Genomic DNA, 26265 nt, shown 5'->3' with positions numbered 1-26265 from the left:
ACAATAGCTATTCCATTCAAAATGAAAGAAAACAAGAAGCCCATATGTTCCCCTATTCCATAGCTGAGCACATATCCTCATTTCCTTAATAAGGACTTGGTTCTGCTCAATGAAAATGGTTTTCTATGACCCCTGGTTCTGCCCACTGGGGTTTTGACCTTCTCAAGGCATACTTCTTTTTCCACAAGACGTGCTAGTCACAGCTGAGAAGTTTCCTGAGCCTGTTTCTTTCCCATAGAAGAAGGGGTGTGGGTGGTAGGCTAGAAGCTTCTTTTCATTTGGCATATTCTTCTCACTTCACACAGTGCTTACACCAATGTGATTTTCTTTGAAAACTTTGTGGATTTCTTATGCTTCTTATTAAGTTTCCTCCATTAGACAAAGGCTATGCTTATAAATATATTTGAAAGGGAAGCTGTGGGATTACACTCTTAAGATTCTTAAAAGCCCATTTATTTTTCTTAGGTCTTAAAAAGTAAAATTGTTGTTACATCCTAGACACATGATCTTGACACTGAAACCAACATTATATATTGCAGAGATATGTATGTGTAGTAAAAGTATAAACCTGTACATGAGATACATATCTAACACAATATTGGTGTTCTTTGGAGAGAAAGGGAGCAAAAGGGACTGAGAAGGGGGAAGTAGGGAGATATCAACTTTTTCAATGTTTGGTTTCTTTAACAGTTTTAAAGGAACCATGACCTAGTGTTCATTTTTGTTCGTTTAGATTGCTTGAAATATTTTACTATGATTCTCTGTATTTTCAAAGATTAATAAATATAAAATCAGTTAATTATTTATTAGGTCACTTAATATTTTCATCTAGATAATATAAAATTCTGTATGTTTATCATAAAAGTCAGAGATTCAGTTATTTACTTGGAGATCATATCTCATTCTTCCTCTTTTTGTAAGCTTTAAATGTTCCACTAATAAGCCATTGAACTAAAATTAATTACATTTTTCTTTGTTTTAGGAAAATCATATTGAGACTATCAATTGTGAAAATTTGGACAATCTCTGTGTTGTTCTTCTTAATAAAAATCAACTGACTTCTTTTCATGGTTTGGATGGCTGCACTAATATCCAGAATCTTGAACTCTCCCATAATAAAATCACTCGAATTGGTAAGAACAAGGGAATTTGAATTTATTGACATTTATTTCTCATGATTACATATTGTTTCATTTATTACTTTTCAAGAATAGGCCACCATAAAATCTTAAAAAAAAAAAAGAATAGGCCACCATTACTAATTTTTTTCATTTTATTTATGCCACACTTAATCTTTTATCCAAATAATAAGACTATTTTTAATATATAAAGGAAATATGCTCCCACCAGTGGCAAATGGCTAGTTATCAGTGGCTCCTTAAATTAGTATATTCACTTACATATTCCTTTATTTATTTATTTGACAGATCACAAGTAGGCAGAGAGGCAGGCAGAGAAAGAGAGGGGAGGAGTAGGCTCCCTGCGGAGCAGAGAACCCAATGGGGGGGCTCAATCCTAGGACCCTGGGATCATGACCTGAGCCGAAGGCAGAGGCTTTAATCCACTGAGCCACCCAGGCGCCCCTTCCTTTTTTTCTAACTAGTGGTGATCTGAGCTCTACTGGAGAATATGATACCCTGGATCAGTACCATCCTATTTTTATGGATTCTATGCTTTCTGCACTTAGCAACTGCCATAACTGTTCCCTAAAAATCCCTGTCATTACTCCCTTCCTTGCTTTCCACACCACTTGTCCTAACCTTGCCTTTTTTTAGGTAAGACAACCATCACATGAAAGAAATCCATCGGTTTGAATCTCCCTAATCTTTTTCATCTCTCCAGCTGTATATCTGTATCCCTATTTATCTATTTGTTTCCACCCTCATACTTTATAGTCCATACAGTTCAGCAATGAGAATGCCTTCTTAAGGCCAGTCCTTCTATTGTTTATAAATATAATTGTCAGTGTCCTCTGATACTGTATCTTTCATCATCTGTCATTTGTCAAACAGTTCCTTTTGCCACTTATTTCTACCATTGCCTCATCTCTCTTACCCTTCACGTCAAATTTTGTGAAAGTATTCTGTTCATGCTTTCACTTTTTTCTACCCAACTTCCCTCTTCTTTCTACTGAAAGGAAGAACTTAATTCTATACTGTTAGCAGTGTGATAATTCTGAAATAAAAATATCATTGTATTTTTTACTACCTGCCTTAAAATTCTGTTTTATTTATTTATTTATTTATTTATTTTAATTTAAACTTGTGAGATTCTGAAGGGAATTGATAGGGGCTTAAATAATGGTTAATGAATAATGAAGGATTGCTAAAAAGTCAGAAACTAGATAAACATTTTTTATGGTACAATACTAATAACTTAAATTTTGGACACCTAAAAGGTACTATCTTTTCCACCTCCTCATCCTAAAATCATTAGGAAATACTGTCTGGACTGAAATTTCAGGGACTGGGATGGGAGTAGATGGGGTAGCAGGAATAAGTTCACTTTTCTCATTTGATTTAATTTTATGTTTGATGTATAAAACAAATACATGTTTTTTAATTTTTTTAAAGATTTTATTTATTTATTTGCCAGAGATAGAGGGAGAGAGAGTGAGCGAGCACAGGCAGACAGAGAGGCAGGCAGAGGCAGAGGGAGAAGAAGGCTCCCCGCCGAGCAAGGAGCCCGATGTGGGACTCGATCCCAGGACCCCAGGATCATGACCTGAGCTGAAGGCAGCCGTTTAACCAACTGAGCTACCTAGGTGTCCCCAAATATATGTTTTAAAGCCAAACTACATTTAAAAAGGCATACTCAAAGAGATTGATCTTTTATCCCTGTCCTTTTTACTCTGTTCTCCAATATATTTTTATGTATAGATGTTTTTGTACATAAGCACATATAACATCTGTATGCATTTAATATGTGTATGTATGTAATTTAAATATGCATATATACACATATATATCCAAGAGATATATGTGTATATATTAATCCTAATTCTAGGATTAAAATATAGAATATTTTAAGTACTGTTCTTTATCTTGCTTTCACTTACCAATGTGTTACAGAGTTCAGAGCATTCTTTTTCCATGGTTTCATAGTCTTCAATTTTGTAGATTGATTAGGTTTTATTCCATTGGTTTCTGTTTGATTGACACTGATGGTTTCCAGTCTTCCACATTTGCCATAATAACTAATCTGATACTTATATCATTTTATACTTTACCAGTTATATCTTGATAAATTTTCTGCGATGTATATTGCTGGTGCAAAGGACATCTGTAATTTAGGAAAATAGTGCCATCCACACTTTATGGGTTATACAATTTTGCACTCCTACCACTAATACACATTAATATCAGTTCCTTCCACCTTTCTTCTATTATTTTATTCCTTCTATTTCTGAGTTAAATAATTAATTCTTTTTTATTTTTATTCTTTTCACTCTTGTTAACATAAATACTTCAGTCTATAATCTTTTCTGTGAGCACTGCTTGGTCTGTAACTTCTCTGTTTTAATCAGTTCTACAATTTTATGACATATTTTGCCTTTTAGCTAAGATTTAAAATTTCTATATGGTAAAACCATTTTGTGTTGTTGCTGTTATTCTATTTAGTTTTATTGCCTTATATATAGTGAGAGAACTATCTTTGTTCCATTTTGGAACTTAGTTTGATTCTCTAATATGTGGTCAATTTTCAGGAATGTTTCATGTGCACGTGAAAAGAGGTCATTGTGTTTCTAATTGGAATATAGAGTTTATATTTTATCTTTATTATCTAGCTTGCTGATCATTTGTTTTAGATCTTCTATATCTACTTGACCCACTATAGTCTGAGTTGAGCTAGTGTAAATATATTTATTATTAATTAGCGTATTTCTTTTTGTATATCCTTTGGTTTCCATTTTTTGAGTGTTACTCCATGCTGTTTTGTAGATATTCCTAACTGTGTTATCTTTATTATGAATTTTAGTCTTGATATTTATGTTTCCTTCTTTGTCTCTTTAATGTTTTGAGACTAAATTCTACCTTACCTGACATTTTCTTTTTATTTGTATTTGTCTACTTGGTCATTAAAAAACCCCACAAAACTTTAGAGACACTTTGTTTTGGGCGTGTACTTATACACAGCATAGATTTGGGTTTTATTTTTTGCTCCAGTTTTAAACGTTTTTGTTAGAGCATGGCCATTTACACTTGAAATTCAACTTACATCCTTAGTGTTAGTACTGTTATTCCACTTGGGATGATGCTCCGTTTCTGGAAGGAGGCCTTGTTGATAATACATGGGTTCTTCCACCACTGGAGCATCCCCTTTCTTACACATCTGGCCAGTTTCCATAGTATTCCCTCTGTAGCAGTGTAGATTTAGCCTGGATTGTGTTGGTTACAGATACTTACTACCCCACTTAGAAAAAATTCAGTTTGTAATTTCTTCATCTCCCATTTACACTGGAAAGATAGATTGGGATATTTTTATTTACTTGTTTTTTATGAATTTCTAGAGGATGTATGGAGAAAGTTGGATCAAGGCAGTCACCGTCATCTCTGATTTTTTTTTTTTTTTTTTGATATGGGAAAAAATACAGTTGTTTTCACAAAGCAAACCTTTACAGACATTTCAAGGCACACTTTTGAAAATAAAATGTATAATACTCCTCCATGTGTTTATTTGCCAGTGTGTCTGTGCTGCTTGCTTTGGGTCTACTCATATTTTCTCCTCTATGGAAATAGTGATACTTCTGATACAATTTTTTAATTTTAAAATTTCAGTTTAAAAGACAGAAATAATTTTGTTGTTGTTGGAATGAAGACAAGTGCATTGATAATGTATGTTGCTATATTGGCACACACTGAAGCAAGCTTAAAAAAAAGAAAAAGGCTGTTTGTGAGAAGAAATGCTTTGACTCCCATTCACTTCATTTTCATTGCCAGCAGGGCTGTATGGGATTTCTTGTAACCAGTGGATTTCCTGGGATAGGATATCTGCAAGATTTATGTGGAAACTGCCATAGTATTAATTGATGTACTTGAGATATCTTTGTGTAGTACAGAGCAAACAAGGTAAAAGACATCTTTGCTGTCTGTTGGGTACAATGAAAACACTGTATTTATTGAGTGTGAGAAGAGTATACATGAAAAAGTAGATTTTCTGAGGACTGTTTGGAGTCTGTTTTTCATCTTCAGGAACTGCTTACAGAGATTCTGGTTGAGCTAAGGGAAAAGCATAGATTTTGTCTTTCAATGATGTATTGATGCTAAGAACTCTTATGAAGGGACACAAAGATAGATTTGTGTTTATAAGTTAATAGGTTACTATTCCATGCTATAATATTTCTTAAGGAGGTGAAATAAAATTGGAAGCAACACCATGTATTCTGCATTTGTAGTTTCAAGTTTAATTTGTTCCTAATTCTTATTAGGCTGTAATTATTGCAGTACTTAATATGTAAGATTAATTTTAATTACTCTTTTTATTAGAAAGATATTAATGAATTGTGTATTAATGAATACACATTTTTATTTGAATTTCATTGCATTTAAGTGAATGAGAATAGGAACTGTCAGTTTGTTTAAGGCAATTCATTTGAAATTATTTATGCTAAATGTTTTCTGTTCTAATGAAACTGCCTAATTACAGAAATAGAAATGCAATGTAAAATATACTTTTTTAAAAGTAATGACTTAAAATATAATTCTATAAATTGAAATTTATGTAAAGTTAATTATGTATCTTTAATTTAACAAAAATTAAGTATGTTTGATTTAATGTTCAAGCGTATTGTGTGCTCTGGCTAATTTAAAGACTACCGTATAACATTTTAATATTATTTTCTATAATTGGTTCTAATTGCATAGCATGTTTTTGATTATAGAATATTTTTATTTGATCTGGAGTTATTACATATTTTGAATGTCAAAATATTTGCTTAATTTTAATTTATTAAGCTCACTTTAGTTGATGATCTATTTTAATAAGACAACAGATTTCTTCATACTTTTTATTAATCTAAAATGTTTTATTTATTTTTTTCCTCTGGAATGTTTTTTTTCCTGTACTGTCTTTTGTAACTCAATTTAATTTGGGTGATTTGCAGTTTAAATTTCAAGATTATGGTATCATTATGATATTTCATGCTTTTTTTTGCCTGAAATTTCCTATAAGTAAATTTCAGGTAAAATTGGTAAGACATTTTGTTTTCCAAAATAATATGGAAAAACATACCTTGAATGGATGTTGAATATCTGTGAGAAGTTTTTCATATTTTGAGATAGTATTTTTTGACTTAGTTTTTTAACAAATAGCCAAAACAAATGAAAAATAGGTGATTTATAACTTATAATCTAGTTTTTTTGTTTTTTTTTTTCCTGTTTTTATGTTGGATTTTATCGACTTTCTAAGAGAAACATGAAAGTGAATTAATTTGAAAAAATTCATGCCATATGATGAAATTGTTTTATGAATCTTATTTATAGAAAAAATACAACTTAACATGATAAATATAGTAATAGATTACTTTTTTAACCACCATATATTTATGTGCTTTATACATTTAATTCATTTTCTTTTCATATAACTGCAATGAGTTAGTTACTATTAAATGCTTCTCCCACACCCCAGGTAATAATTGAGGCACAGAGAAGTTAAATAAATTATCTAAGATCATATAGTTAGTAAATGATAGAGTCAGGATTTGAAACTCAAGTCTATTCCTAGTATCTTATTTTTTAATTGCCTCATTCCACTGCCTCTGCAATAAATATGCATTTAACATTTAAGATTATTACTATTTTATTAGAGCATATTAAAACTCTTTATGCTGAAATAAGTAAAAATTTTAAGGTTTATTGATTAATAAATTTGATAATGAACAAATTTATTGAGTACCTACTATGTATAAGCACTTTTCCAGTCACTAGAACACAGTACTAGAATATTGCTGAGGATGCAGCAATAAACAAATGAGTATCCTGACTTTCACCAAGATTATCTAATGATATTTATATAAAGAAAAGAGAATCGGAATAAATTGCTATATTTCATTTATTGACTATTGAGTAAAAACAAAAATCAGTATGATTAATGTGTAAGAACAAATAATTATTATTTTTTTAAAAGATTTATTTATTTATTTATTTGACAGACAGAGATTACTAGTAGGCAAAAGAGATAGGCAGAGAGAGAGGAGGAAGCAGGCTCCCCGTCGAGCAGAGAGGCTTTAACCCACTGAGCCACCCAGGTGCCCCAAGAACAAATAATTATTTTTTATCTTCTCATTCATGAAGCTTCTATCTCTGCTACGTGAAGAAAACTTTTATCTGGAAAAACATGTTTCTTTAATGCCAGCAATTAATTTGTTAATTTATAAATTTCAGGTGATACATTCCTAGAAACTATTATAAATAGGTAGAAGGATTAGGAGACTTTTTTCCCTCGATGCTTTATTTTCAGATAATACCATTTTCTGGAAAAGTGACACTAATAAATGTATGAAAGATACTGAAATAATGCAACTTTTCCACATAAGGTTAATTACTGTTTTGACTCATAGGGGAAATCTTCTTGGATTAATTCTTGTTACCCAATGTTGTCTTTGGAACAGTAGAAAAAAAATAATGAAGTAAAATAAAATAAAGCTCTGGATATTTTCTTGTAGCAATGCTTTTCACGGCTGTATACTTAGTGAATTTCTTGTATTCCACTAGATGGTGCTAGCTTACTCTTCAGTTTTGAAATGCAACAATGCCCAGTACAAAGCTGAAAGGGATTTTACAGATCTGCCAATTTAGGCTTCTTAAGTTTACAGATGAAAAAACAGACTCACATAATTTTCCTACCAGAAAGGTGGGGCTAGAATCCAAGTTTTCTGATTCCTGTTTCGCCATTCCTGTTTCCACACGACATGTATGATTCTGAGGAACTTTTGCATTGAAATTAAAAATCTTAAGAGCAGCTTAGCATATTTGTATGTAACTGTCAAACATAGCAATCATTGAGTAGCTAAAGGAGGTAGACCTTTCCCAAACACTTATTTAGTGAAAACCTCCAGCCTAATTTAACATTTTTAGTTTTGCTGTTCCTTTCAGGAGAGGTTTTCCCCCCACTGTGACAGGAATGTTTTATTAGACCATTGGCTCATTTCTGTGGGAGGAATTCTTTGAAATAGATATTTGTAGCAAGTATAGCCAAATGCTAATTTTGCCATGGGCAAGGGCCCTTTGAGGGATAAACACACTTGGCTTCAGTTCTATTTTGTGGGATGTAGGAAACTTTTAAAGAGTTAATAAAGAATATATTGAAGCAGTGGGCTCAATATTTAAGTGATACCTTATATTTGTTATATTTACATAATTTGCAAGAAGCTCTTGAATATTTTTGTGGCTACTGTTTTGTTTTGTTTGGGATGGGGAATGGACAAAATAGAAATGTTGACTGGGAGAGAATCATTTTCTTTGAGATGTTGAGAAAGTAATGGTATTCTAAGGTAAGGCTTGCTCTAAGTCTATTTTGCTCGGTTATTTTTCCTTCATTTGATAGCAAAGAACTTGTAAGATTAAAGGAGGAAAGGGCAACTTATTCTAACTTCCTTCCCATCTAGATTCCCCCTTTTGAGCCAAATGCATTGACTGGATCAAATTACTGTTTAATCAATTGTATATAGACTTTTTTGAAAGTGTGTATTAATATCCTATTTCTTCTTCAAAGTTTAGCTCAAATATTTGTCTTTGAAGTCTTATTTGATCACAACAGTTATTAACTACTTTTCATTGAGGATAATTGTTAGGAAACAATTTTTAGTAGCCAATATGTGAAAGTGTTGTACAAGCTGCGTTCAAATACTATTTTTAATCCTCCCAATCACCCTCACTCCAAATAAAGGACCAAAGACTCAGAGAAGTTAGGTAATGTGTTTATATTCATACAGCTAGTTTTGGAATAGACCTGAAATTCATGGATTGTCTGCCTTAGAGCCTTCGTGTTTTTATTATACCATACTGCCTGTAATCAACATGTGCCACTGACCATGTTATTAGCATAGTGGTAGAAAAAAGCTATATACATGACTCCCAAGATGATTGTAGGTTGTAGATCTTTATTCTTAGAGCCCATTTTTTTTTTTGCTTATATATTTTTGAGGCCATGCTATTTGTTTTATATAAATTTAAAATTGTTATATATTTCTTTTGAATTGACCTATTTTATCACTTTTAAATGTCCCTTTTCATCTGTAGTAAAGCTTTTTGCCTTAGTCTTCTGTGTCTGATATTACCCTAACCAGGTTTCCTTTGGACTCAGGATCCTTTTATGCTCCTAAAAATTATTGAGTACCTGCCTCAAACACCTTTCATTTATGCTGTCAGTATTTACTGTATAGAAAAAAAAATGAGAAAAAATTTGTTCTTACTTAGTAATTCAGAGCTTATGATAACAAAGTTTTTCCATTAGTAGTAGTTTTATAAATAATAAACGTAGTTTTTACCTAAAAGATATAGTGAGAAGAGGGTTATTGTTACACGTATTTGCAAATCTCTTTAATGTCTAGCTTAACGCAAGACAGCTGGATTTTCGTATTTCCTTCTGCATTCAATTTGCTACAATATCACACCTCATGTAGCCTCTGGAAAACACCACTATAAGCTCTTAAGCAAATGAGAGTGAAAAGGCAAATAACATCTTAGAATTATTATGAAATAGTTTTGACTCCATGGAACCTTTAAAAGTGTCTGTATGAGATTGGTCTCTAGACCACACTTTGAGAATCACTACTTTAGTGTATACGTATCTTTTTTTTTTTTTTTTTTAAGAATTTATTCATTTACTTGACAGAGACACAGCAAGAGAGGGAGAGGGAACACAGGCCGGGGGAGTGGGAGAGGAAGAAGCAGGCATCCCGCCAAGTAGGGAGCCTGATATGGGACTCGGTCCCAGGACCCCGAGATCATGACCCCAGCCGAAGGCAGACACTTAATGACTGAGCCACCCAGGCGCCCGTAACATATCTTTTTCTATCCTTTTACTTACAGTATTTCTATATGTTCTATTTTTGGCTTCTTTATGTAATGTGAAAATGTGTTGCTTTTGTTATTGTTTTATCTGGGTTGCCTGACAAATTTTAGCTTCGTTTCTAGCCTTTGATCTCTAATAATGAATTAAGTTTAATTAAGTGCAATTATTAATATATTTCAGTTTGAATCTATTATGTTACTATTTGATTCTATTTGTTTTGCCTGTTTTATTTTTTCTCTTTTCTTGCCTCTTTTTGGTTTAGTTGAGGTTTTAAATTATTTCCTTTTTCCTTTCTATTACCAGTTACATATTATTTTACTATTCTTTTTGTTTACTATAAATATGGCATGCCTTCCTGATTTACTAAATATAAATTTATTTAGTATTTTTTGAAAGTAGTTTAGGGTCCTAGAAACTTTATTTACTCACTCCCAAATTAATATGCTATTATTGTCATGCATTTTATTGTATGTGTGTGTATTTGGAATGGCTTAAGATAGTATTATTTTATAATATCATATCATAAAGATTCACCCACTTTTTAAGCCCCCCCTCTTTTGGTGTGTTTGTGTTTGGAAATATTTCTCTTTTTTGAGATGAAATCGATACATTATATTTCTTTCAGGGGTACATCATTTGATTTTTGTATATATACACTACGGGTGATCACCATAGTACATCTAGTTATCATCTGCCATTATACAATTGACCCCCATTACCCAATTTGTCCTCCTACCCCCTTTCTCTCTGATAATCTTCCATCTGTTCTCTGCATATATGGGTTTTGTTTTGGTTTGTTTCTTTGGTTTTTCTAAACTCCACATAAGAGAGATAATATAACATTTGTCTTTTTTTTTTTCCCCAAGATTTTATTTATTTATTTGACAGAGACACAGCGAGAGAGGGCACACAAGCAGGGGGAGTGGGAGAGAGAGAAGCAGGCTTTCCACCAAGCAGGGAACCCAACGCGGAGCTGGATCCCAGGACTCTGGGATCTTGACCTGAGCCTAAGGCAGACGCTTAATGACTGAGCCACCCAGTGCCCCTAACATTCGTTTTTTTCTAACTTACTCCACTTAGCATAATGCCCTTGAGATCCATCCATGTTCGCACACATGGCAAGGTTTCATTCTTTTCTTTTATGGCTGAATAATATTCCATTGTACATCTAATTACCACAGTTGTTTTATCCATTCCCGCATCAGTGGTCATTTATGTTGTATACATATTTTCACTGTTGCAAATAATGCTGTAACAAATAAACATGGGGATGAATATATATTTTCATGTCAGGAGCATTTTTTTCTTTAACTAAATATCCTAAAGTGGAAATGGTAGGCCATAAGGTAGTTCTATTTTTAATTTTTTGAGGCCCCCCCCTCTATTTTCCATAATGGCTGCACCAATTACATTCCCACCAACAGTTGTGAGAGGGTTCTCTTCTCTCCATATTCTTGCCAACACTTGTTAATTTCTTGTCTTTTTGAGACTAGGTATTTTAACAAATGTGAAGTGATAGCCCATAGTGATTTTGATTTTCATTTCCCTGATGACTAATGATGTTGAGAATCTTTTCATGTGCCTGTTGGCCATCTGTATGTCTTCTTTGGAAAAAAGTCTATTCAGACCTTCTGCCCAATTTTTAATCAAATGGGATTTTCACTATTGAGTTGAAGTTGTTTATAAATTTTGGATATGAGACCTTTATCAGACATGTGATTTGCAAATATTTTATCCCATTCAGTAGGTTGCCTTTTCAATTTGTTCATGGTTTCCTTTGCTGCAGTAGCTTTTATCTTGTTTATTTTGCTTTTGTTGCTTTTTCTTTTGGTGTTAGATTTTTAGAAAATCATCCAAAGACCCATGTCAAGGAGTTTACCACCTATGTTTTCTTCTCTGAGCTTTATGGTTTCAGGTCTTATGTTCAAGTCTTCAATTCATTTTGAGTTGATTTTTGTGTATGTCGTAAGACAGTGGTCAAGCTTCATTTTTTGCACGTGGCTGTCTATTTTCCCAATATTAATTATTGAAGAGACTGTTCTTTCCCCCATTTTATATTCTTGGCCTCTTTGTCATAAACTAATTGACAATAAACTAATTGGTTTATTTCTGGGGTCTTTAGTCTGTTTTCCTGACCTATGTGTCTGTTTTTATGCCAGTACCATATTGTTTTGATTACTATACCTTTGGTGTATAGTTTGAAATCAGGGAGTGTGATACCTCCAATTTTGTTTTTTTCTTGAAATTGCATTGACTATTCAGGGTCTTTTGTGGTTCCATATAAATATTACAATTATTTGTCCTATTTCTGTGAAAAATGCCATTGGGATTTTGAAAGGGATTGCATTGGACCTGTGGATTGCTCTGGATATGGACATTCTAATGATATTAATTTTTTAATTCATGAGTACAGAATGCCTTTCCAATTATTTGTCTTCATAAATTCCTTTCATTAGTGTCTTATAGTTTTCAATATATAGATCTTTCACCTCCTTGATTAAATTTATTCTTTGGAATTTTATTTTATTTTTTGATGCAGTTATAAATGGGATTTAAAAAAAATTTCTTGCATAGTTGCTGTCTTTTCAGATTGTTTTCTGCCATTTAAAAGAACTCTACTGTAATATTGTTTTGTAATTTTTTCAGTTCACCATAAATTGTTAACATTTTTACATGTTATAATTTAAAAAATAGTAGTTGAGTAGATAAACTAAGAGATATTTGAGGAGAGATTCTGTCTATATTATTTTTCTATTTCCATGTGGACATAAACACAGGGCTGAAACTAATAGAATGGATCTCTGATGAATTTTAAATTACGAGTAAAGCTTGTTTTGCAAAAATAGATTTTGATATTTTTAGTAGAAATGTGGAAAATATAAATATTTTTATATGTGTTTATGTAAGCTACTCTGTCTATTTCAAAAAAATCACAGAAAATTTTGTCATATACCTGTATTAAGAAAATAAAACTGTAAAAAACAGCTCACACCTAAATAGAAATACAAAAATCTTTGAGGAATAACAAATATAAAATGGTAAACAAAAATGTCCTTCTATATATAAGATAAATTTATATGAAAGAACAAAGTAATCAAAATAGGAAATCACTTGAAATAAATGTGGTAACTCTTCAGCCATTGTGCTTACTTTTCCTATATAAATAAGTGTATTTAGGGTAAAGTTTAATTAAAAAAAGTTTAGGTAGTTAACTAAAGTTTAACTAAACAGTAGATAAACTTTAATAGTATCTGTCATTATTACAGTACATATAAAAAGATAAGCTCTAGGCATGTAATTTTTATTAACATTAAATAAACAGCTACCACTTTAGTGCTGCTTTTGAGATGATGCAGACATAACTTTAACCACTACTGAAGTCAAACATCAATTTGAATTTTTAAAAAGTACCATGATTTAGGGGTGCCTGGATGGCTCAGTGGGTTAAAACCTCTGCCTTCGACTCAGGTCGTGATTCCAGGGTCCTGAGATCGAGTCCCACATTGGGCTATCTGCTCAGCGGGGAGCCTGTTTCCTCTTCTCTGCTGGACTCTCTGTCTACTTATGATCGCTGTCTGTCAAATAAATAAATAAAATCTTAAAAAAGAATGTTTAAAAAAATAGTACCATGATTTATAAAATAAGCACTTGTTGAAATATATTAACATATGTAAAATAATCTTATGATGAACAAAAACAAAAATCATCCCTATGTGAATACTGGTTGGGAATACTCCTTTTCAGTCAATTTTTCTACAAACAGTTTACTAAGATGGGACATACTTAAAAACTCAAAAGCATTGTTAAACAATAGAGCACGAGTGCATATGAAACTGTTTTGACTTCAGAATTTTAGACTGGCTTCTCAAGCTAAAGATGATAAAATGATCTCCTTTATACTAACATCTCCACCTTCCAGTTGCTAGTTATATTCTTGCTTAGTAAATTTTTAAAACATGTGCTTTTGATTCATGTATTTCAGACAACATTAACTTTTTAAGAAAATAAAATAAATTAGAATATTTATACTTTTCACAATCTCCTTTTCCTCCCACAATTATTATTCACATCAGGATTTATGACTTTATGTACATATCCTTTAGTGGCATTAGATCTATATGACAATGGGTTAGTACCAGTGCCAGTGCTTTTTACAACTGTTCCTTTCATCCTCTGCTTATCTGGATTACCAGTTCATTAGCTCTTTTCAAATCTTATTTTTCAAAGAAAGATGGATCCTATTATCCCTGAATTCTTTCACATTTGAGAATATCTGTCAGTTGCCTTCATTCTTGAATGAGAAGAAAGCTGTGTGTTCTATTTTTAGGTAACACTTCACTTGGTACTTTGTGACCTTGCTTCACTGCATACGTGGTATTATGTATTGCTATTGCAAGTAAGAGGCTAACTTGATTTTCTGTCCTTAAAACTGAGTTCTATGAAGATACCTGAATAATACTCCTTGTCCTTAGTCAGTAACTTAACCAAGAAACATCTTATAGTCAATAAATCCACATAAAATTGCTTTGGAATATAATGTACCTTTCAAACTACAGATTAAGTTATTTCTTATTTCTGGAAAATTTTGGTTTTCATATATTTGAAAACTTTTTTGTTTTGGCTCTATTTTTCAATCATAGATGATCCATATTTTGGTTGAGTTTGTCTTTCATGTCTATTATTATTTAATTAATTTAATCTATGTCTTTTTATTTTTGGATTTCTTCATATTTTATTCTCAGTGTGATGATCTCTTTTTTTTATAGGCAATCCAAGCTGTAGCTCTCTGTTAATATACAATGTTATTTTGAAATTATTTATTAGTACTGTCATGGTGTTATTTTGGTCCATTTGTTTACCTATATCTGTTATTTTAATATCTTTGAATTCTTGTTACATTAAATTTCTTTAAATATCCTTCTATTGCCCAAAGTATTTTCAACATATTTTCTTCTTTCTCATATTTTCTTTCAAATAGAATCTTTACTGTATTAGTTATATATTGTGAAGCAAAGTACCCTAAAACAGCAATCTAAAATAACAAACACTTTGCGTATTTTCTTTGGATCAGGAATCTTTGGTGGCTTAACTGGGTGGTTATGTCTCAGGATCTCTCAAGAGGTTGCAGTCGAGCTGTCATCCAGGATTAGCTAATATATACTATTGTATGAAATATTCTATTTTTAATAACTTGGAATTGATAATGTATAATATATAATATATATAAGACAGTTGATTCTGTTATTTAAACTTAGTCAACTATCTTATTGGGCAGAACTATTCGCTCCTTGAATAATAACAGATGACAATTTTTTTCTAAGTCATTTGCTTTTTTTCTAAGTCACTTTTTTCTAAGTCACTTGCTATTTTACATTACAGGAAAATACCAGGACATCAATCCTAGAAAAGAACTTAAAAAATGTAAAATTACATCCTAAATTTAAATTTAAGTCCCTCTCTTCTATGGATCTTTCTATGTATTTTCCTAGATAATGTGTAATTTATCATTATAAGAAAATTAACTCTTTAGCATAAAAATGTATTCCTTTTATACAGAATAAGCATCCATAATATTAAGTTCTTTTGACTCAAACTATTAGAAACACTGCAATTTTGAAATATAATTTTTCTTCAATGTATCTCTATGAAATATTGGTACAATACACTCAATTCTATTATCTAAACTTTTAAAATGTGATACAGCAATAAGTTTTCTTGTGAAATCTTGGTAATATTACTTGATTCTTCTTTTTATTTCTCCATTTTCATATAAGCCAACTGTTTGCCCTTTCCTTCTGTAAGTTACAATGTATAATCAAAAGAACAAGCCTTGAGTTAATGCCTTAAATTTCTCCAGGATAAATTCATTACATAAGTTCTGGATATTGTTTTTATACATTAATTATGTTTCTTTCAAGATTATCTTTCAGTTTTTTTCAAATAACCTTTTTTGGCCAAAAAACTCATGTTTATTCCAACATTTAATCGAATAAAATATTTTGGGGCTCAACAAGAAAATCACAATGAAGCTTGATTCTCCAAGGTCAGGCTCAATGACTCCCATATGTACAACACTCACTGAAGACAGTCTGCTTACCAGTACCTACCTTAGAACTTAAACCTTATTTCCAGTTTCTAGAACTGCCTATTTCATGTAATAGTGTGGTACCTAAAGGTATCATATCTAGTCCAATATTCAATCTAAGTAACATTTTCTAGATTTTTAATATCTTTCATGAAATATTTACAGACTTCCTCAGCATTTCTTTCCAGTGCTAATTCCTGATGGCTTACTTGAACAACCTTCTCAGTTTTTTCCCTTATAAGTGCTGAGCTATAGACGAAGATTCCTCTGGTATTTTTTATATAGTATCATATTGGTTTTAACCTTATCTGGGCAATAAGGAGGATACATGTGTCAATCTTGAAATACCTGAAGAATATGTTAATATTTCATTGTTGTTAATATGGTTGCACCTACTTCACTTGGGAATTTAAGATAGCTATCTCGATGGGATGGTAGGAAAATAGCATTCCAACATTATATATTCAACTTTAAGGAAGTAATCAAACTTCAAAGACCCTGAAACTGAATTGGAAACTTTTTTTTTTAAAGAAAACAAGTCCTTCTATTTCTCCCTTGTTCTGTTGCCTTTTGAAAATAAAACATTAAAAAAAAAAAAAAAGAAAACATTCAGTGCCCACCCAATGTATACTTTGTAGTATTTTGTTCAGTTTTCAATTGGTATATAACTATGTCATTCAAAAATGTATCTTTTAGGTACAAGTTTAAAAAGGAATACTTTTTACACTTACACATTTTTAACAAGAATAGGGGCTAAATCTTTATTTGTAATTAGAAAGATTGGAAAATAGGTACAATTAATTGGGAGGGAGACAAACCATAAGTGACTCTTAATCTCACAAAACAAACTGAGGGTTGTTGGGGGGAGGGGGTTTGGGAGAAGGGGGTGGTATTATGGACATTGGGGAGGGTATGTGTTTTGGTGAGTGCTGTGAAGTGTGTAAACCTGGTGATTCACAGACCTGTACCCCTGGGGATAAAAATATATGTTTATAAAAAATAAAAAATTATATTAAAAAAAAAGAGAGAAAAAAAAAAGAAATTGCATCTTAGATTCTAGAAGAATGTTTGACATAAGTGATCTTAGAAAATTTTTATTCCAGGTGGTTTAGAATCTTTGAGGAATCTTCAACAACTAATTGTGGATCACAATCAGTTAATTAGTACAAAAGGTCTTTGTGATACTCCTACCATTATATACCTGGACTGCTCACATAATCATCTAACTAAAGTTGAAGGTATTGAAAACTGTGGATTGCTCCAGGTACTGAAGTTACAGGGAAATTATCTAAGTGAGGTAATTTCTTTGAATTATTGGTGTCTGTGATTAATACAACATTTTTCTTTTGATAGAAAAAATTAAAAGGAACTTTAATTTTTCTTTGTTTTTTGTTTATCATCTGTATGTGACTTCCAGTTTACTTAAAACTGTCACATACTTATCTCTGTTAAAAAAAGTTCAACATAGAATATTTTGTAAAATAATTTAACGTAAGTTTTTCACAACAATAAAATAAATCACAATTTTCAGTTCTATTTTCATATGTAAGTGGAGCCAAATGTATCTGTAATGAAATTCTAAATAAAATTTACCACGAAGTAACTTTTATTTAAGAAATTCTAATTATAAAGTTAATTCTTATAAATTTTATTCATCCTAAAATTCTCATAACATTATACTTTGATTTAGATATACAGTTTAACAGACTATACCTTTTGTTAGTTTTAATAGGTTTTATGTTTTTAAATTTTGTTGAATGACAAAAATATTTTACTTAATATAAGCTAATGACCCAAATTTAAATATAGCTTCCATCCTTGGAGAATCATGTTCTACTAAGAGAATTGCACTTGGATGATAACAGCATTTCAACTGTGGAAGCACTTTCTTCCTATTGGCTGCCTTTACTACAGAAACTGACTATCTCTCAAAACAGGTAAAAACAAACTGCATAAGCACTAAATGCATTGAATGACTGAAGTAAATGCTTGATCTTCACAACAAGTAGAAATGTTATTAGATTTTACCAGCAATTCAGTGGAAGTGCATCACAATAAATTAGTACATAAATTAAAAATATATCTTTATAGGATTTGAAAAAGTAGTATATTGGCAAACCCTCAAATTTTAGTAGAATTTTAACTGTCACTTATCCTACTCATTTTGTTACTTCTCAAAGACATACTTGTAGAAATCTCCCAGAGCTAGTTTGTTTATATTTGTAAAGAATATAGTCCTTGGAAAATGCAGGAGGTAGTTAATTTAATTCAGAAGGATGTCTCATTCTCTCAAGTGGTATTTATTAAGTCCTGGAAGAACGATTTTTAATCTGCTCTCAACTTGCATGTCTTTGTAACTGTTAAGATTGATTTAAATTCGATTTCCCTAAGGATATAAAGTAACACTTAAAAAAATACCTTAATGTTAAACTGAGATGGGTACCTGACACAGAAGATTCATTTGAAACCACTAAACATCTGGATCTTTGCAGAGAATAACTGTCTAAAACCAAAACAGGAGCACAGTATGTGTATGTCTCCCTCTGCTTAATATTTTATTGAAACCTATTCACTCTAATATGATTAATTTGTTCATCAAAGGCACATGGAGTAGAGGAAAGAAACCACCTTTAACAAGAAATTGCTTTTTTGAGTTCTACAACTCTTATAGAACAAGTGAACAAGTATAACCCGATTTTAATGCATACTTTTTTTTTCCTAAAAGAACCATAAAATTTTCTCACAATCTCTCCACAGTAGTGCTCATCCATTGAGCAGGTATGGGCCAAATGATTTAACTTCCACCTATTAAACTATTCCACTATTTGACAAAGCAAAAACTGCAACTGTATTCAAATATTCCCTCAAGTTATTTCAATGATCTAACATATGAAAGTTGATTTGGTTTTAAAAGGGGTCTTTATTGTAGAGCCAGCTCTATCAGATAACACTGTTTAAATAATTTGGGCATCCACAAACCTATTGGATCTTTTTACAATATTTTCCAGGTAAGAAACACAATTTCAATAGAAATGCTTATCTATGGTTTGGACATATGCAATAAATCACTCAGTAACTGACATACCTCATACATTTTATAGAAGTGGATCTCAAGCCACATTACTGAGCAAAAATAATATTAAAAGAGATTAGAAAATATTCAAATCAATACCATTTTTTTGAGAAATAATGCCTTTAATTTCTTTGGACAATTTAAACTATCAAAGAAATCTTTTAATAGTTAAAATTAGTACTAGTTGATAGACTTTTGCCCTATCAGTCTGATAGGACTTATTTCCCATATCAATCTGATATGACTAAGAATTAGATCAACTAGATCACTAGACATTTCTTTGGGGTACTTAATCTGAATAATCCTTATTTGTAAGTTGACATTTGCTTAACCTTGCAACATTTGGATATTGATGTCATGTTTTCTATTTGGGGGAGCATAGAACTAAGTAATATATGTCCTTAGCATAAAAAAAACTCTTAAGGGTTGCCTGGATGGTGCAGTGGATTCAGCATTCGACTCTTGGTTTCAGCGCAGGTCGTGATCTCAGGGTCTTAAGATCGAGGCCTGCATGGAGCTCCATGCTCAAGGGTGAGTCTGCTTGAGACTCTCTCTCCCTGTGCCCATTCCCCATCCCTGTTTTTTCTCTCTCTCTCCCTCTCAGTTGAATAAATAAATCATTAAAAAATTATTAAAAATGCAAGAATGAAAGAACTTAATCTTTTGAATTTTACTATGTAAAAAAGAAGTCAATTTATTATATAATAATATATGGTATTATTAATTTTTAAAAATTTTTAAAAATTTTTAATTTTTTAAATAAACATATAATGTATTATTAGCCCCAGGGGTAACAGGTCTCTGAATCGCCAGGTTTACACACTTCACAGAACTCACCATATCACATACTCTCCCCAATGTCCATAATCCCACTACCCTCTCCCCCCCTTCCTCCCAGCAACCCTCAGTTTGTTTTGTGACAGTAAGAGTCTTATGGTTTGTCTCCCTCCTGATCCCATCTCGTTTCATTTATTCTTTTCCTACCCGCCAAGCCCCCCACGTTGCTTCTCCACTTCCTCATATCAGGGAGATCTTATGATAGTTGTCTTTCTCTGATTCACTTATTTCAATAAGCATAATACCCTCTGGTTCCATCCACGTTGTTGCAAATGGCAAGATTTCATTTCTTTTGATGGCTTCATTGTATTCCATTGTATATATACACCACATCTTCTTTATCCATTCATCTGTTGATGGACAGCTAGGTTCTTTCCATAGTTTGGCTATTGTGGACATTGCTGCTATAGACACTAAATTTTTTAAGAATACTGTCATTTAAATATATTCTTTATGGTCTCTCATAGTTCTTTGCACATTTAATTTTCTATCATTTCTTTTAAGATTTTATATATTTGACAGAGAGAGATCACATGTAGGCAGAGGAGGCAGACAGAGAGAGAGAGAGGGAAGCAGGCTCCCTGCTGAGCAGGGAAATATGATTGATAGAAATGGACATAGAGAGTAGTAAAATCATTTCTTGAAATCATAGTGTAAAAATGATCTTCAACCTTGGGATTTTTCACAATAAGCTAATACCATTAACTATAGGAATTATCCATTGTACATTAAGATTTTACATGTGCATTGACTTTTTCAAACTATATCGGCTTTGGTAAAACTCAGGATCAGCAACTCTGAATGCTGAATCTACAACTTACCAGTCAGTTGACCCTTGAATAACTCTGTTCATACTACCAGAGCCTGGGTTTTTTATTTACATGTAAAAGGGGTAGTAATACCTATCTTATCTATTTGATGGAATACCAAATATTGATCCAAAAGGAAAATATATGTCAATACATTTTGCAAACCTCAGATGAGTTTTATAAATGTGATATTTGGATTTGTGATTGGTGTGTCTTTTAAATTGTATATATTTTTCTTTTAATTTCTGATACTTTCGTCACAAGAAAGAAATTATGTGTCCATATGTTTTTTCCCCTCAAAGTGAAATATAATAAAGAATGATACTAAGTACATATTGTTTGAAATCCATGTTTCATCTTGACTTCTGTTTTAAATTTTCATTAGGACATATGACTGTTTTAAGTTTGACTCTGCGGAGTCCTAACTGGAAGACTCTTGGCTTTATGTCTTTCTACTTCCAGTGAGACTCTAAGTAGTCTAAGTAGGAGCAGAAAGTGGAAACTATTACCCATTGGCTGCTCATTGTACAAATCTTTTGCTTTTTGTCGTCTTTGAAATTTATATCTTTTTTATGCCCAGGGCTAATGTGACAAGGTCAAATGGTATTAGGTTTTCACTAATGTCCTTTGTCTTTCTGGTTTGAATTTTCTTGGAAAAAAATATACACAGATTGTCAGTAAAAGGAAAAGTTCTAGAGATTTTAAAAAAAGAATTCTACTATTAGGTTTCTACCTTCCTAATGAATAGTCATAAAGGTGAATGAATAGCCAGTTTTCTAGATCAAAATTTTATTAAAAAGAAAAAGAACATGATTCTAAAAGAATGGTTATCTGAAAAGATAAAATTTTAATGTAAAATATTTTGTCAAACCAAATATTTCTTTACTTGGATTGATTGTTGAAAAGAGAATTTTATTTTTAATTCTGTGACTTCATTGGTTATTTTACTGGTTGTCTTCATATAACCTATATGTTACCTATACTTTGCCATATATAACTTACTGGTTAAAACCATGAAATCATCTGAAAAAAAGAGGAAAACTCTTGACCTGTTTATCTTTCAAAACCTTTTTAGTAGAAGGACAAAGATTTAGTATTAGAAAATTAATTAAAGCTACAAAACAAGTAAGAATTTTCTTCTTGATAAATGTATTAGGATTATATTGAAAAACTTAAATTTCTTACTTATAATAATAATGATCCAAAATATGCCCGAGTAGGAAAATCATAAAACTAGGACTTAAATTCATTAATTATGTATCAACAAAACTTTAATTTTCCTTCCTCCCTTCCTTCCCTCCTTGCCTCCCTCACTTCCTTCCTTCTTTCTTTTTCAGCGTACATGTGACATTTCAGTAAATTTTACTATTTGGTAGTATATATAAAAATAATGAAAAAATGTAACGCCAATATTTTATCATTTTTTTCTTTTATTACCTTGGGTGTTTTCCTCCTAGAGATTGTATTTACAAAGTGGTGTTGTGTAGGTTTGATATAAATAGTAATATTGTATTTAGGTTTAACTACAGTCAGAGAGAACTTTTTCCAGTTTCATTATTTGGTCTGGTTTTCATGGGTCGTTCTATCTCTCTGCTAATGCAGAGCAGGATAGTAGAAGAAAGGATCAAGGTTAGTACCAGGGTTAGTTTTGTGCCAGACCCCATGAGGCTTCCCTGTCACAGTATTATTCTATAAGCTTCTGACCTCAGAATAATAGATTTTCTTTTTTCATGACAGGGAGATGCTAGAAATAAAGATGTAAAAATATCTGCCAGGAGAACTAGAACGACAGCATAAAAAACAAGAAAACAAAAGAAGTAGAAATTAATGCGTACTTTTTTTTTTTCCTTTGGTACCAGAAATATTCTGTAGTTGAGGCATATTTTGAACTGGATGGAGTTCCAACATTTAGAGGGGTGGGGTTGATTGAGGAGACGTGTGATCGTTACAAGATTATATTTGAAGCAAAGGAATTTTTCTGTTGTTTAAAGATTTAGAAGGCTTGGCTTAATTTTTATTTCCAAATAGCTATGGTAATGGGATATTATATTACAGAATAAGTGTAGATTTGTCTTAGTTGGAAATGCACATCAAACTAAATTATTTTTTCCTTCATGGCTTTTATTCCCAATGATGTGAATATTTTGAATATCACTTACATTCCTTGCTTGTATTTGGGTTCTTAATGACAATTATATCTTAGAAAATGTTAGAAACTTTTAAAAAGTAGGAGGAAAAGTCAGTATTACTAGAATTTAAATATATATGCATTAATAATAAGTATTATTTTAAAATATTAGCATATTTCTGCCAAACTTGCTTATTCTATCTATATAAAGTATTTTCTATTATTACATTCCTTAGAAGCTTATTTCTTTTTTTTTTAAGATTTTATTTATTTATTTGACAGAGAGAGATCACAAGTAGGCAGAGAGACAGGCAGAGAGAGAGAGAGAGGAGGGGGTAAGCCGGCTCCCTGCTGAGCAGAGAGCCTGATGTGGGACTCAATCCCAGGATCCTGCGATCATGACCTGAGCCAAAGACAGAGGCTTAACACATTGAACCAGCCAGGAGGCCCTGGAAGCATATTTCTAACTTAGAAATAATCTTAGTGTAACTTTGGATACTTGTAGTACTTAAAATACTTTCAATCTGGTATACAAAAAAATTTTTTAATTAAAAATAAAACTAGTAACTCTAAGCTGTTACACTGTCAAAAAGTGAAAAATATATTTTTTAAAATTTTTATCTCTTAATGGTTTTAGTTTTGTGCTTGAGCCAGGAAACATTATTAAGATAATATAAATTCTCTATAAATTAGGCCTTTTATAAAAGCAAAACAAAATCAATAACAATAAAAAATATATTTATTTTTATTTAAATAGCCAGTAAACATTAAACTTGATGATATTGGTCATTGAAATTGAAAGTCCATGGTAATTTCCCTTTAAAAAATGAATATAAGTCTTCCATTATAGAATAAATACTTGGAATTTTATAATTACTACATTTTTAATTAGTACTTAATGTCATAATTGTATTTTATTGTATAATTATATATGTATATAATTACATACAATTGAATATTATCACATGCTTGTGTTAGTAAATATGTTATTATGGATTTACATCATAATAAGGACATCCCTATTTAAAACTTTTATGAATTTTATTTCTTTGTTTTCAGCTTGACCAAAATCATACCGCTTTTTCATTTTGTTTCTTTGGAAAAACTAGATGTCAGCAACAATTGTCTTTCTGGTAAGTTTAGAAAAATAGATAATTTTTAATAAGTATGTAATGAGCTTTTGAGTTTCTTTTCCAAATGTGGTAAGGGAGTTGTTTTGGATAGATGTGTTAATGGCATTTACAAATAACATATCCATACAATAAGGCATAGATGAGGAAAAATTTATCCTGCACACTCTTAAGATATTAGGCTAGGCCTAAGAATTAAACTGATACAACACAGATTTAGAAAAAAAGAATACTTGTTATTTTTTTTTCTCCGCAGTTTTGTTTGTATATATTTTTCTTGCCCTCTACTTCCTTCAAAGGCATTGTAAAATCGTCCCATTAAATTTCTTTCCACTTTTAAAATTGTATTATTGGGGCACCTGGGTGGCTCAGTCAGTTAAGTGTCTGCCTTCAGCTCAGGTCACGATCCCAGGGTCCTGCCTGCTTCTCCCACTCCCTCTGCTGCTCCCCCTGCTTGCACTCTCTCTCTCCCTCTCTCAGTGTCAAACAAACAAACAAACAAATAAATAAAATCTTTTTTTTTTTTTTTAAGATTTTATTTATTTATTTGAGAAAGAGAGTGAGAGAGAGCATGAGAGGGGGGAAGGTCAGAGAAAGAAGCAGACTCTCCATGAAGGTGGGAGCCTGACGCAGGACTTGATCCCGGGACTCCAGGATTATGACCTTGGCCGAAGGCAGTCACTGAACCAACTGAGCCACCCAGGTGCCCTAAATAAAATCTTTAAAACAAATAAAATAAAATCACATTATTTCCATATCTTTCTGGTATACCTGGGCAAATACCACAATTATATTTTCATTTGAATTCATGTATCTTTTACCTGTGAAGTAAATAGCCTAATGAAGATGAGTAAATTAATTTGTCTAACTTGTTGGCTCCTAACATGTACAAACACCCATTAAAAGTTTATTAACTTAAAGAATGATCAACTGATTTAACTGGCCAGTCCCTCCCTAAATTTACACATCTCAGTTTTCAGTCAGTCCCCTCATGGAAACAATCATAGTTCTAAATTTGTCACCGTAGGTTAACTTCATATTTTGCTTTTATTGCTTCTTTCGGTGTTAGATTTAAAAAAATCATCAGTTTACCACCTGTGTTTTATTCTCTGAGTTTTATGGTTTCAGGTCTTATGTTCAAGTCTTCAACCCATTTTGAGTTAATTTTTGTATATGGTGTAAGACAATGGTCAAGTTTCATGTTTTGTATGTGATTATGCAGTTTTCCCAACATCACTTATTGAAGAGACTATTCTTTCCCCATTGTATATTCTTGACTCATTTGTCATAAATTAATTAAACATATATGTGTAGGTTTATTCTTGGGTCTCTGTTTATTGATCTCTATGTCTCTTTTTATGCCGATACCATACCATTTTAGTGCCTATGGCTTTGTAATATAGTTTGAAATCAAGGAGCATGATGCCTCCAACTTTGTTCTTTCTCAAGATTGCTTTGCATACTCAGAGTCTTTTGTGGTTCTATATAAATTTTAAGCTCGTTATATTTCTGTGAAAAATGCTGTTGGGATTTTGATGGGGCTACATTGACTATATTTATTGCTTTGGGCAGTATGGACATTTTAACAGTATTAATTTTTCCAATCTAGCACATGACATATCTCTCCATTTATTTGTCTTCTTTAGTTCTTTTCATTAGTATCTTTTAGTTTTAAATATATAGGTCTTTCACCTCTTTGGTTAAATTTATTCCTAGGTATCTTATTTTTTGATGCAATTATAAATAGGATTGTTTTTTAAATTTCTTTTTCTGATGGCTTATTTGTATAAAGAAACCCAATAAATTTTTGTGTATTAATTGTGTATCCTTCAACTTCAGTGAATTTGCTTATTTGTTCTAAAAGTTTCTTGATTGAGTCTTTAGGATTTTCTATATATCATGTCATCTCCAGATAGCTACAGTTTTGCTTCTTCCTTTCCGATTTGGATAACTTCTATTTTATTTTCTTATATAACTGCTCTAGCTAAGACTTCCAAAACTGTGTTGAATAAAGTTGTGAGAGTGGATATCCTTGTCTTATTCCTGATCTTAGAGGAAAAGCTTTACCTTTTCACCATTAAGGATGATAATAGCTGGTTAGTGTGGGATTGTCAAATATGGCTTTTATTTTATTATGTTCAGGTACATTCCGCCTATACCCACTTCATTGAGCATTTTTTATCATAAGT

At 31.6% G+C, this 26265-nt stretch overlaps 1 protein-coding gene across 1 annotated transcript in view; it reads left to right on the top strand.

The window, feature by feature from the left end:
- LRRIQ1 (leucine rich repeats and IQ motif containing 1) overlaps positions 1-26265 on the top strand; it is a 198602-nt gene that overhangs the window by 31537 nt on the left and 140800 nt on the right. The window contains 4 exon segments of the mRNA XM_059404457.1: positions 983-1133; positions 17203-17396; positions 17909-18036; positions 24006-24079. Coding sequence (XP_059260440.1) covers positions 983-1133; positions 17203-17396; positions 17909-18036; positions 24006-24079 — 547 coding nt within the window.

Source organism: Mustela nigripes, chromosome 6, assembly GCF_022355385.1.
Source record: "Mustela nigripes isolate SB6536 chromosome 6, MUSNIG.SB6536, whole genome shotgun sequence".
NCBI classification, from domain to species: Eukaryota; Metazoa; Chordata; class Mammalia; order Carnivora; family Mustelidae; genus Mustela; species Mustela nigripes.
The sequence above is the reverse complement of the archived record's forward strand: the minus strand, read 5'-3'. Positions and strand labels throughout refer to the sequence as shown.